We start from the raw sequence: 13,880 nt of genomic DNA on the forward strand, positions 1-13,880 counted from the left end.
TCAGTCTACCTGAGAGTTCTGGTTGCTGCATGACCTTCTTCAGGGGCTGGTCGGTGAGGACCACTATGGAGTGGGCTTGGAAGTATGGGCGGAGTCGTCTGGAAGCAATGACCAAGGCCAGGGACAGTTTTTCCAGCAAGGGATAGTTCTGTTCCGCGCCCCTGAGAGCCCGACTGATGTAATAGACCGGCCGTTGGATTGAGCCATCCTCTCTGAGGAGAGCTGCACTGACTGCGGTTCTTGATACTGCTAGGTAGAGGAAGAGGGGTTCGCCCGTGATTGCTTGGGAGAGAAGGGGGGGTTGGCCATGCATTGCTTTAACTGTTGGAAGGCCTCTTCGGATTCAGCTGTCCATTCAAAAGTCTGTCGAAGAACTTTGAAGAAGGGTAAGCACTTATCTGTCGCACGGGAAATGAAGCGGTTGAGGGCCGCCACTCGGCCGGTGAGTCTCTGAACCTCTTTGACCGTTCTAGGGGACTGCATCTCAACCAAGGCCTTGATCTTCTCAGGGTTAGCTTCGATGCTGCGCTGACTAACCATAAAGCCCAAAAATTTGCCAGAGCCTACGCTGAAGGCGCACTTCTTTGGGTTGAGCTTCATCTGGTACTTACGCAAGGTGGCAAAGGTCTCACGTAAATCAGTGAGGTGATCGGAGAAGTATTTGCTTTTGACTAGCATGTCGTCGACGTAGACTTCCATATTCCGACCTATTTGGTGATGGAAAACGGCGTTAACCAGCCGCTGATAAATGGCCCCAGCATTCTTCAATCCGAACGGCATTACACAGTAGTGGTAGGTACCTCGGTCGGTAATAAATGATGTGTGCTCCCGATCAGATGTGTGCATCAGGATTTGGTTGTACCCAGAGAAGGCATCCATGAAGCTGAGCATTTGATGACCGGCCGTGGCGTCGACCAGCAGATCTATGCGGGGAAGGGGGTAGCTGTCTTTGGGACAAGCTCGGTTCAGGTCAGAGTAGTCGACACAGAGCCGCCATTTGCCATTGTGTTTGCGGACGAGGACCACGTTGGACAACCACCTAGGATAGTCCACATTTTTGATGAACTGGGCCTCGAGGAGTTTGTCAACTTCGGCGGCAATAAGAGTGTTGCGCTCCGGATGGAAAATGCGTTGCTTCTGGCGGTGGGGTCGAAAGTGGGGTTCGATGCTGAGGCGATGGGTTATGAAGGAGGGGTCGATGCCTGGCATGTCAGAATGGGTCCATGCGAATACATCTCTGTGCTCGGTTAGAAGAGCAGTAAGGTCGGCCTTGGCTTGGGAAGGTAATTGGCTGCCAATCTTGGCGGTTTTGATTGGGTTGGTGGGATCAATGTTAACTTCAACAAGTTCCTCTACAGGTTCACCTCTGACCAGCTCGTCCTCGTCTCGGACGTCAAGCCCTTCGATGATCATGGCCTCTTTTAGCTTGACTTCTTTGAGTGAGGCGACATAACACTCCCTGGCCACGGTCTGTTCTCCTTTGACAGTTCCGACACCGAGATCGGTGGGAAATTTGATGGCAAGATGATATGTAGATGTGATGGCTTGGAAGGCGTTGAGGGCTGTGCGGCCAAGGATGATGTTATAAGCTGAGGGGCAGTCGACCACAAGAAAGGTGAGTAACTTAGTTGTCTACCGCGGGTGCTCGCCGATGGTGATAGGTAGATCGATGGAGCCGATGGAGGTCACACGGTCGCCGGTGAAGCCGACCAGAGGGGTTTGGAGAGGAGACAAGCTTTCTTCCCCAATCTTGAGCTGACGGAAGCAATTGAGGAAGATAATGTCTGAAGAGCTGCCGTTGTCTATGAGGACTCGTCTGACTTTGTAGTTGGAAAGGATGGCGGAAATGACAAGAGGGTCATCATGTGGGTAGCGGGCTCCTGCACAATCCATGTCGGTGAAGGTGATAGGTTCGATCCATTGTTTTGACTGTTTGGGGGGTCGGTCCACCGTCGCCACTGCTTTGTCTGAGCCCTGCCTGATTTTTCTGAGTTCTGCCTTCTGAGCCGAGCGGGATGGTCCCCCGCAAGCAAGGCCGCTTGAAATAACTCAGATTTCTCCGACTGGTGGAGGGGGATTACCAGGAGGCCGAGGCTGTAGTGGTGGGCGATCGTGGCCTTGGTTAGGTGGGGCTTGATTGTGGGGTGGTATTTGTTGGCGATTGTTCCTGGTGAGGTCGGTTCTTTGCCTCTGTGGAGGGCGGGTGTCTGTGAATCGGCTGAGGTGGCCCTGGCGTATGAAGGTCTCGATATGATCCTTGAGGTTAATACACTCGTCGGTGGTATAACCATGGTCTTGGTGGAAACGGCAGTATTTGGACTGATCTTTTCGAGTGGAAGGGTTTCGTGAAGGTAGGGGCCATTTGAGGGGGTAGTCCCGCTGGATCTGATTGAGGACGTGCTCCATGGGGGAGTTGAGAGGTGTGTATCGCTTAAATCGACCGGGCGGTCGGGTCGGAGTCGATCGGTCGGCACGGGGGGGTCGGTCATTATAGTGGGGTGTTTGGCTATTATACTGGGCGGCTCTGTTTTCGGGGTCTTTCCTCTTGTCTCTAGGGATCGGATTTTTAAGGGTGGGCTCTTGCCGAGCGGCCAGGGAATCTTCAGCATTCATGTATTTCTGGGCTTTGGAGAGGAGGACTGCCATGGTGGTGGGAGGGTTTTTGGAGAGGGAGAAAAGGAAATCCGACGACCGCAGGCCGGCCATAAAGGCGGTGAGGATGACCTTGTCGTCATTCTCTGCTACTTGAAGGGCCTCGGTGTTGAAACGGGTGACGAAGCTGCGGAGCGACTCCCCCTCGGTCTGACGAATGTTTAGGAGTTGGGTGGCTGGGCGTCTCTGACGCTGGGCCCTGATGAAGTGGCTTAGGAAAGAGTCACTGAGGTGTTGGAAGGTAGAGACGGAGTCCGCCGGTAACTAGCTAAACCACAATCGAGCTGATCCCTTTAGTGTCACTGGAAAGGCTCGGCACATGATCTCGTCAGGGAAAGCATGGAGGATCATGAGGGTGCGGTAGGTTTCCAGATGGTCGACTGGGTCCGTCGTGCCATCGAAGGAGTCAATGGTAGGCATTTTGAACTTGGCGGGCAACGGTTTGTCGCGGATAGAGGCAACAAAAAGCGAGTTGGCGGTGGCTGAGGGCTTGTGCTGGATGTTCTAGATGACCCCTTGTAGTTGGAGTTTCATGGCTCGGAGTTCTGCGTCCCAGAGGGGAATGTTGTCGCCATGGTCGGTCAATGGGGGCTGGACACTGCTGGCTTCCCCCTCAAGGACTAGTGGCACGACCGGCGGGCGTGGAGGCGGGGGTGGTAGGCTCATATTTGGAGGAGAAAGGGGTTGTAAACCTTCTGGGTTGGGGAGGTTGAGGGGAGGGGGTTGTGGAGCAGTGTGGTCCGGGGTTCTTTCTTGGTTGGGTGGAATGTCTGGAGGTGGAGCAGGGAGGTTTCTTTGGAGCAAAGCATTGATCAGGGCCTGGTTTTGCTCGGCCATGCGGTTAATACTGTTAGTAAGTTCGATGATGTACTGTGGTGGGTTGTTTGGATGGGAAGGGTCTGTTTGATGATCGGTGGTATTATGGTGGGAGGCCATGGACCTAGTCGTGACCATACACCTGGACGGGTGAGAGGAAAAAGGTAATAGTGATAAAGGAGGGCTCCAGCGATAGCGAACACAACTAGCGCATGGATAAACCACAATTTCCCACAGACGGCGCCAACTGATGATACTGTTCGTCCCGGGTGGATGGGTCGGGCTGGTCCAGGCTCTTCAAGTTCCGGTTTGGGGTGGTGATTCCGTCAAATGACCTGCATGCAAGTCCAAAGGGGAGCGGGGCAGTCCCCCAGTGAACCCTCCGGTGTGAGAATTAGTAGAGGAAGAAGAAAATGTAGAGAGAGAGATGGAGAGATAGAAAACTTAACCTTTCTCTTGTCTTCCTATTCTTGCTTATATCCTTTGGTAATCATTTCAATGTCCCTCGTGATGTACCCCCTTCCGCCGAAAACCTGTGCTGTAGCTTACCTTGTTCAGGGCGAGGGGGCTCTGTTCCGACGGGGAGGTGTTGTCGTAATAAATGCTGTGATGGGATGCATTAATGGTGATGTGTTGTGGTAATAACTCTGCAGATCTTTGTCTGCTGATGTGGCCCGTGTTCCACCTGCCATGTGCTCGAATGTCATTGGCCCCCCATGTCTAGGTGGCCTCCAGCTGTCCTGGGCTTTGCCAACCGAGTTATGCTATTGGTTCTAAACGATGGGTTCGGGGTGGTTTGCTGTGGGCCGTATGCCTCGTGGGCCTACCCATGTCATATATATATATATATATATTTTTAATAAACTTAAATAATTTGATAGGCATATACTGCTAGTTTTTAAAATTTTAATCATATAATACAATCTTATGAAATCAAATAGAAATCTCGACATGATCGATCAAAATTCTAATATGTAGAGCTTGTTTGGCATGAAGGTTTTTGATGAAAATAATCAAAATGTCAAAACATCCAATCAGATCACTTTCTTTACTTTTTACACATATTTTCTTAAAACATAAAAAATCAATTAAAAGAATCAATTCCCAAATAACCCCTAATGTCTTTTTTCACCTCTCCATTTATTTATATTAATCGTAACTAATAGATTAAAATTTTACAATACATATGGCACGTTTGTTTGTTTGGTGAGCGCTACATACGAACTTAATGTTCATTTCATCAATTTTTTTCTATTATAATTTGAACTCACAAAATGATTACAGAGGTGTGAACCAAAATGATAAGCAAATATGTCTCAAAAATTAAGGCTCCGTTTGGAAAGCCTCTCAAAATATGGTTCCACCCATTGATTTGAGTGTGTTGTTTGTTTGGAGCTTTCAAATCATAATTCTACACCCATTTCTCAAAACTCAATTTTAAACATAATTATTACTTTTCAAAACTCATAACCAAATACATAATTCAAAAACTCTTTTCAAAACTCAATTCAAATCAATATTTTAATTTTTAAAATATTTAATATTTTTAAAATATTTTAATTTTGTTAAGATTTTAAATATTTTAATATTTAAATATGTTATGTTTTTTTAATTTTTTAATTTTTTTGAATATTTTTAAATATTTTAATTTCAAAATATTACGATTCTAATTTTTTAAATTTTAAAATATTTTATAAAAATAAATTGAAACTCTATTTTATTTAAATATTTTAATTTTTTGTTATATATTTGGTTACGATTTGGCTGTAGAGTTGTGAAAATATTATGGAGTTTTATGCGTTTGGTTATGAGTTTTAAAAATAATTTCTTAATTGACTTTTGTTTTATGTGTTTGGTTACGATTTGAGTGTAGAGTTGTTTTTGAATTTAAAATATTAACATTTTAAATTATTTAAATTTTTTGAATATTTAAATTATTTAAATTTTTACGATTTAAATTTTTTGAATATTTATTTTAATTTTTTACTTATTAAATTTTTTAGATTATTTAAATTGTTTAAATATTTATGATTTAAATTTTTTGAATATTTATTTTGAAAAAAAATTATTTCTTTTGTAGTATTTTCAATTAAAAAATTGATTAATGTTATTTTCTGTTAACAATAATTTTTTTAATTGAATTTTAAAAAGAGTTTGGTTATTAGTGTTGATCAGAATTTTCAATAGTGTGATAATAGTGTGTTTTGTCATGAGTTATAATAATTTGAATTGAGTTTTGAAAATACCAAACAAATTTTCTTACTTCATATGTCAAATCAAACTTTCAAAACTCAATTTCACACTCAATTCAACACTCTATTCAAAAATCATAAGCAAACAAATTTTTTACACTCAAATCATAATTTCACAACTCACAAACTCAAAATACAACTCATACTTTCAAATCATATTTACAAAACTCTACCAAACGCAACCTAAAATACTAAAATGTCAACTAGAAAAACAAAAACAAATCATATATATCAGCAATTCAAGTTATCTATACAATCAGGCCTCGTTTGGCAAGTGATTTTTTAGTCAAAATGTCAAAAAGTCATTAAAAAATCAAAAAGTCAACAACTCATACCAAAAAATCAAAGATTCTCTTTTCTCTCTACTTTTTGCACATCTTTTCGTAAAAAGTCAAAAAGTCATCTTAAACATACTAATTTTTTTTAGCTCATATTTTAGCCAAATAGCTAAAAAGTTACTAAATTAGCATGTTCCCAAACGAGGCCTCAATCACTCTTTGTTTTCGATTTTTAAAATTCATTTTTCAAAAAAATTATACTTTTGAATTTTAAATATTTTAAGTAATTTTTTTAAATTTTTAGACACACTTAACATAAATACACTTAGAAAATATAATATTTGTAAAAAAAAAAATATTTTAAAAATTTACTAAATTCCAAAAATATAAAAAAAAATACGGAAACGTATTACATTTTTTGTATTTTTGTGTATTTATTATTTTTAAATTGTTTTTTCACAAATAACTTACTATTTAGATACATCTAAATTAGGTATATCCAAAAAAATAAAAATAAAAATTGCTTAAAATTAAAAAAAATATTCACTAAAAACAAAAAAACACAATAAATAAAAAACTTAATTTTTAAAATATTGAATTTAGAAAATTGAAACTAAACGCAATGAATGTTTTTTCAATCACATTAATTTTTTTTCACTACATAAAAAAAAAATCACAATAAAAAAAAAAAATGCCAATTGTCAAATGAGTTGTTGCATAATTTTTGTGACATCAACATGTTGCGATAGGGTCGGAGTCCTTTGGATCATGGCTTTTTGACTTAAAAAAAAAAATTAAAAAAACTAAAAAACAAAAATGTCAACTTAAAAAAAAAAAACAAATCATACAACTTAGCAGTTCAAGTTATTTATAAAATTAATCATTCTGCTTGTTTCTAGTTTTCAAAATTCAATTTTTTTTTTAATTCTACTTTTTGTTTTTCATATTTTTTGTTTTCATTGAATTTTTTTAATATTTTAAGTAATTTTTTTAATTTTTAAACACACTTACTATAAATATACTTATAAAGTATAATATTTGTGAATTTTTTTTTAAAAAAATCACTAAATACCAAAAATATAAAAACATATATAAAAATTTAGTACATTTATTAATTTTTTAAAATATTTTTTCATAAATAATTTACTATTTAAATACATCTAAGTAAGGTACATCTAAAAAAGTAAACAAAAATTACTTAAAATTTAAAAAATATTCACTAAAAACAAAAAAACAAGAAATTTTTTTTTAAAAAAAATTAATTTTTCAAAAACTAAATTCATAAAACTGAAACCACACACACTGAATATTTTTTCAAACACATTAATTTTTTTCACTACATAAAAATAAAAAATCACAATAAAAAAAAGATAAATTATACTTTGCACCCCTGCACTTTGTGCCAAAGTAGGATTCGACCTACTTTGCACCAAATTATGTGTAAGGAAATCTTACTTTAATCCTTACACATAAAATCATGACAATTAACCCTATGCATTTTTGGTCGAATCCTACTTTGGTCGTTCCACATAAAATCGTAACAGTCAACCCCTATACTTTTACTCAAATTTCACTTTGGTCCCTACACGATGTTAATGTCCCTTTTTCTGCTATTTCATTTTTAAAGCTTTAACAAAATCCAGTCATATGACAAAAATGTGGCTACGAAATAAGGATAAAAGAGAAAAATCATCCATATTTTCTGCCAATACACTTTGTCCTACGTGATAAACACATGAGAGTTATATAATACTATATATATATATTTATATATATATATATTCATATGGTAAAAATTGAGATGAAAATGTAAGAAAATAGAACTTTTGAAATAAAATAAAAAATGTGGCAAAGAAATCAAAGAGAAAAAAAATATGAATAGACAGAAGACTGTATTACCGTAAAAAACAAATTTTTGTGATTTTAATTTATGTAAAACCCTAGCTCATCTTCTTAATTGTTCACAATTTGTGTTTGTTTTAATTTAATACAGTCATATTTTGATATAAATTTTAGAATAAAATGTGTATTAGTGGAAAATATAGATAATTTTCCTTTATTACCCTCATGTTGTAGTCACATTCTTATCATATGAGTAACAAAAATGAAACACTGACACTTGTGTAGGGACTAACGTGAGATTTGACAAAAAATACAAAGAGTTGATTGTCACAATTTCATATGGAGGAATCAAAGTGGGATTTGACTAGAAGTATAAGGGACTGATTGTCATAATTTCATATATAGAGACTAAAGTGAGAGTTGATGCAAATGTAGGAGTACAAAGTGTAATTTACTCAAAAAAACAAAAAAGAAAAGGAAAAAAAAAAAAAGCCAACTGTCAAATGAGTTGTTCCATAATTTTTCAATTTGTCATTGGAGAAATGGAATGAGAAAAGAGGATTCTGTGTTCAAAATTGACATGGTAACAAGTCATGGGCTACTCACGTGTATAGGCTCCAGATTTATCTTTCTAACACCTGGCTATATATGATTGGCCCAAAATTGTTAACACGAGGTAGCGTTAGTAGGCTATCATTTCTCACCTCTCCCTCTTTTTTTTTTTTTCTTTTTTTTTTGATTCATAGAAAGTTCATAACAAACAGAAAGAAACAGAGGCTACAAAACACAAAAGAGACTAGAAAGAAAGAAGAAGAGGCTATCATTTCTCATTTCTCACTTCTGATCCAAAAAAAAAATTTCCCATTTCTCACCACTCCCTCTTCAATCAAGACAAAAAAGAACGAACAGGTGAGGTGAAGTGGCTACCTAACTCATCCAATTCTTATATAAATTGACAGTTTCGTAAATATAATATGAGTGGATACGATTTAAAATATGATATGTTTATCGGTTGCGGATTTAATCCACATTCACAAGAATGCACCCGCATGTTCTCCATCTTTTTTTATTTTTTGTTATTATTATTATATCTTAACCATTAATTTCATTCTTATATTTCACCTAGATATTTTTCTCAAAACAAAATACTCTTTATTCTTTGAATTTATTTTAGCATTAAATTTGTTAATAGTATTATATCAACTGAAATTAAATAAATACTGATCATATTATTATTGTTACATAACTAAATTTGCCCTGGATTTAGTGTGATTTGGAATTTTAAATTCCTTAATAATATGGAGTTCTAATTTAATATTTTGAAATGTATGCTTGTGTTAGTTTATGATTTGATTTAAGATTTTGAATTATTTATTTGTATTACGAATTGATTTTATTGTGTTTTTAATTTTATAAATTTTAATTCATTAATCATTAATATTAGAGCATTTTAGAAAATGCGAAGAAAAGGGACCCAAAATAAATATTTACAAAATGAAAAAAAAATAAAGCTCAAAAATAAATTTTTTTAAAAAAAATTCAATCCACAAATTTTATCCCTACAAATCACATTGCGGGCGGTTGCGAGTTATTTTTTTTTTTTCAAACTGCATAAATGCGAGAGAGTCCAAATCCATTCACAAACCGTCCAAATCCGAACTGTCAACACGTGGTGAATAACGAACAGCTTTCAGATCGAGAAATTTCCAAAAACTCTGAACTCTCTCTTTCTCTCTCGATACCTAAAATTCTTCCCAATTGAAGATACGAAAATGTGGAAATTCAAAGCCCTAATTGTGATAACCCTAGGGTTAATAATGACACCCATCGTTGAGTCCATGCGATTCGACCTTCAATCGGGTACCACCAAATGCATTACAGAGGACATCAAGAACAATGCAATGACTGTGGGTAAGTACAGCGTTGTTAATCCCAATGAAGGCCATCCAATGCCTGACAATCACAAGATCACCGTCAGGGTAAGTGAGTCCGCTTCGCTGAAATTCTTCATTTTCAAAATGGGTTATCTGAATTTTGGATTTCAAATGAAGGGATTTGAAGTTGAAACTTTATAGAAAATGGTATGAGAGTTGGCTATTATTAGATGGGATCAGAAACTAATGAGGAAGACAATAATGTAGATTAAAGGAAAGTGATTTTACTATGATTTTTTTGTATTGTCTATCATAGCCCATCATGGTAAATCTCTCAAATTTTATGTTCAAGTCCGTATCTAAACTATCATTTCTAAATTTGAGCTATTCTCATTGAACAATTAGTGCCCAAATTCTTGCATTTCAAATCCACAAAGCCAAATGCCACTCTATACTATAGCATCTGTGATTCTGGGGATTTTGTGAATTACCAATATGTAATTATTCTTTGTTATATGCGAATGGACCAATCTGCCAAAAATGGGGTTAGTAGAATAGATAATCTTAATCACAACAAAATTTCTTTCCATTGTGATGCTTATGATCTTTAAGGATTATTTTCCTTGAATCACATAAGGCTCTTGTGCTTCATTTGCTGCAGAGGGATCATCCTTGTTTGGGAATTATAGATTTTAGCCAAAAAGCTATACTATAAGTTGTCACATCACTTTATTTATTTTTCTGCATATCTCTTCGTAAAAAGCTAAAAAATCAACTAAAATAGTTAATTCTCAAATGTTAATATAAAAAACCCACTTGAACTCTACCATCCATGTTTTATTTCTTTTCCTTTTCTTTTCTTCTTCTTTATCTGTTTTTGGGAAAATCCATTTGGTAGTGGTGGCTTATTAAAGTACAAAACTTGAATTGTAAGGCACTGTGAATTGTACCCTAACCTACAAGGTTCCACTAATTTATGGTTATGGACTTGTTTGCCCATGGGTTGTCACAATGAGGCATTCGAATTGTAAAATCTTTGTTGCTGTTGTTGTTATTTCCTTTATAAGTGAAAGACTTTAGCTGTTCATTATCATAGTCGAACTTTAGAAATTTTTAAGTATAAAGAGATTGAATTTGATATAATTTGTGTGAAAATAGGTTACATCACCCCATGGGAACAATTATCATTATGGTGATCATGTGGAGTCTGGTACCTTTGCGTTTACCGCACCCGAGGCTGGTGATTATATGGCGTGTTTTTGGGCAGCTGATCACAAGCCGGTGATGATATTGTCTATTGAATTTGATTGGAAGTCTGGTGTTGCTGCTAGGGATTGGTCAAAGGTTGCTAAGAAAGGACAGATTGAAGTAAGCAAGTTGTCTCATTTCTTTGTTCTCATTTCAGCTTGTTTGGCAAATTAGACATTTATGAGATCTTGACTTACATCTATACAATGTCTCTCTTGGCTGGTACGAGATAATCTTCATTCTTCATCTATACGAAATCTCTTATGGCATTCCACCCAGTGTTTCATTTTTGTACTTTTGGATAGGGGTGCAACTCGGGCGGGTTCGGCCAGGTTGGGGGTCTGCCCAAGCCCGACCCGAATTGTATTTGGCAGTGCCCAAGCCCGACCATGAATCCGAGCATTGCTGCTCAAGCCCGGCCCAAGCTTTGTATTTTGAGCTCGGGTTAGCCCGAATTGCCCGAATTGTCCGAATTACCCGAATTGTCCGAGTCCAGAAACCTGTAGGTAGATCTAAGGGTAGACATAAAAGATGCTAATCTAATGGTAGAAGACTAACAAAAAATAAATAAAAAATAAAAATTAAGACTAACTCTTTTACTTAATAGAAGACTAACAAAAAAATAAATAAATAAATAAAAATTAAGACTAACTCTTTTACTTAATTTATATATATTATATAATTTATTAAATTATATATATATTATATATTATATATATATATTATATATTATATAATTTATATAATATATTAAATTCAATTCGGGTTCGGGTTGCTCGGGTTGGCCATTGGTTCTGCCCAAGCCCGGCCCGAATTGCAATTCGAGCATCAAAATTTTGCCCAAGCCCGTCCAGATTGCAAGATATAGTTGCCCAAGCCCTAAAAAAACTCGGGCTGGGCTCGGGTTGCTCGGGTTGAGCCCGCCCGAGTTGCACCCCTACTTTTGGATGGGGAATATGATTTGAAATTCTTTGTGCAAATTGTTTCGGATGAAACTGGAGATAGTTCTGATAAGCAGCATTGTTTTATGTGTTGATGCACATTTTTTGTGTTGTTTTTTGGAAATCTTAGTAGCCGTGTGGCTGTGAGCAGTACTTTTTGGGTAGCTTAGAGGATTCTAGTGATACATGGTAGTGTCTAAACAATCTCAGTAAGAAATCACAAGTTCAGAAGTTTTGTTCTGCCTGAATGAATTGAAAGTGATCCAACTTCACCAGAAAATTTCTCATTTATTTTGATATTGGGTCGTGATTTTCTTGTGTTAGGTCTTATGTCTTCTTATATTAGGGGAAAGATGTAGATTGACAGTTGAAAGCATTCATTCTAACTAAAAATTCTCCTCATTTAACACATGGTTTATTGTTCCATTTTGATTAGGAAACTAACTTATATGGTTTGTCTTTGTATATTTTCCCTCTTAGGTGATGGAACTCGAGTTGAAGAGATTGTACGAAACTGTCACGTCCATTCACGATGAGATGTTTTATCTTCGTGAAAGGTAAGAACGAAACAACTTCATAATTTTCTTATATTAAAATCAGTAATATATATATATATGATTTTTGTTTGGGCAATTGTAGGGAGGAGGAAATGCAACAGCTAAATAGAGCAACTACTTCGAAGATGGCCACCTTTAGTTTCCTTTCCCTTCTGGTTTGCTTGTCGGTGGCTGGTCTGCAACTATGGCATTTGAAGACATTCTTTGAGAGGAAGAAGCTCCTCTAAGTTTTTCTCTAGAGGTTTACATTTCCCACGTTTGGCTTTCACTTTCGGCATTTGGTTACTTTCTTTGAGAGAATGAGCTGGTCTTGCTTTTTTGCCTTCTGAGAGTTCTACAAATCCGTTCTGGCTTTATTGTGATTGCATTTAACTACTCTTTTTTTTCACTTTCAAAGATCATAAAATAGAGACTCCTGTGTATCACTTGGTTTCCAGTCAATACTGGAAGCAAACTAGATGCTGAAAATGGTTTTTGAAAATTTATGCTTGTCCCATGTCCGGATGATGAGGTTTTGGAAAATTTTCTCCCACCCCACAAACCCAATATTTGTTTTTGGTAAGAGCTATTGGAATCCAGATAATCCATTCGTTCCTATGGTGATGATTGATCCCATAAGGATTATCATTTGGTCAAAAGCTTGCAGCCGGGCCTAGGCCTGTCTGGCCCATCGAGCCTCTACCTGGCCTAAAGCCTCTACCCTGGGTTAGCTGGTCCACCCCAAATTAGGCTTTGGTTGGGCTTGGGTTTGTGTGTTGAAGATCGGACTTACCAGTCGTCTTGGCCCATTGTCCAGTTAGAGGTAATCAGAAACCGTGGCAGAGAATATGAAGAAATAAAGGGGGGGAAATCGGAAAAAAGAGCTCGTTAGAATCTCGGTTGTTAGAGCATTTGCATCAAAATAGTTAAATTTTGGGTTAATTACGCTAATAGTTCTTGTCGTTTGAGACTTGTGTCACTTTAGTCTCTGACTTTTCAATTGTGTCACATTTGATCTTAAATTTTGAATCTTGTTTCAAATAAGGACAATTGAAAATATTATTGGATTTTTTAAGGGTAAAATCATCAATTTGATAAAATATAAATTAATTTGACAAAAATAAATGTCAAAAAAATATTTTTAATTTTTAAAAAATTATTTTTATCCAACAATGATAAAATTTTGTAAAATTAATAAAAATTACACGATTAATTTTTTAAAATTAATTTTACATGATCATCATCCAAACACATAATAAAAATTAATTTGGTAAAAAAAATAAATAAATGTTTAAAAGATTTATCAATTTTATATAATTTTATTTTTAGTGGGTGGAAATAATTTTTAAAAAATCAAAAATATTTGTTTGACATTTATTTTTGTCAAATTAGTTTATTTTTTTTATCAAATTGACAATTTTACCCTTGAAAAATCTAATGA

The 13,880-nt window shown here is 36.3% G+C and overlaps 1 protein-coding gene across 1 annotated transcript; it reads left to right on the forward strand.

Annotated features, from left to right (window-relative positions):
- The first annotated feature begins 9,437 nt into the window (after nucleotides 1-9,437).
- On the forward strand, nucleotides 9,438-12,941 carry LOC114309946 (transmembrane emp24 domain-containing protein p24delta9). The gene is made up of 4 exons (XM_028255830.2): nucleotides 9,438-9,819; nucleotides 10,873-11,082; nucleotides 12,384-12,460; nucleotides 12,543-12,941. Exons 1-4 carry the CDS (start codon nucleotides 9,613-9,615, stop codon nucleotides 12,685-12,687), a joined length of 639 nt encoding a protein of 212 aa, XP_028111631.1. The 5' UTR covers nucleotides 9,438-9,612; the 3' UTR covers nucleotides 12,688-12,941.
- The last annotated feature ends 939 nt before the right edge of the window (nucleotides 12,942-13,880 follow it).

Source organism: Camellia sinensis, chromosome 4, assembly GCF_055761805.1.
Source record: "Camellia sinensis isolate YWXY chromosome 4, ASM5576180v1, whole genome shotgun sequence".
NCBI classification, from domain to species: Eukaryota; Viridiplantae; Streptophyta; class Magnoliopsida; order Ericales; family Theaceae; genus Camellia; species Camellia sinensis.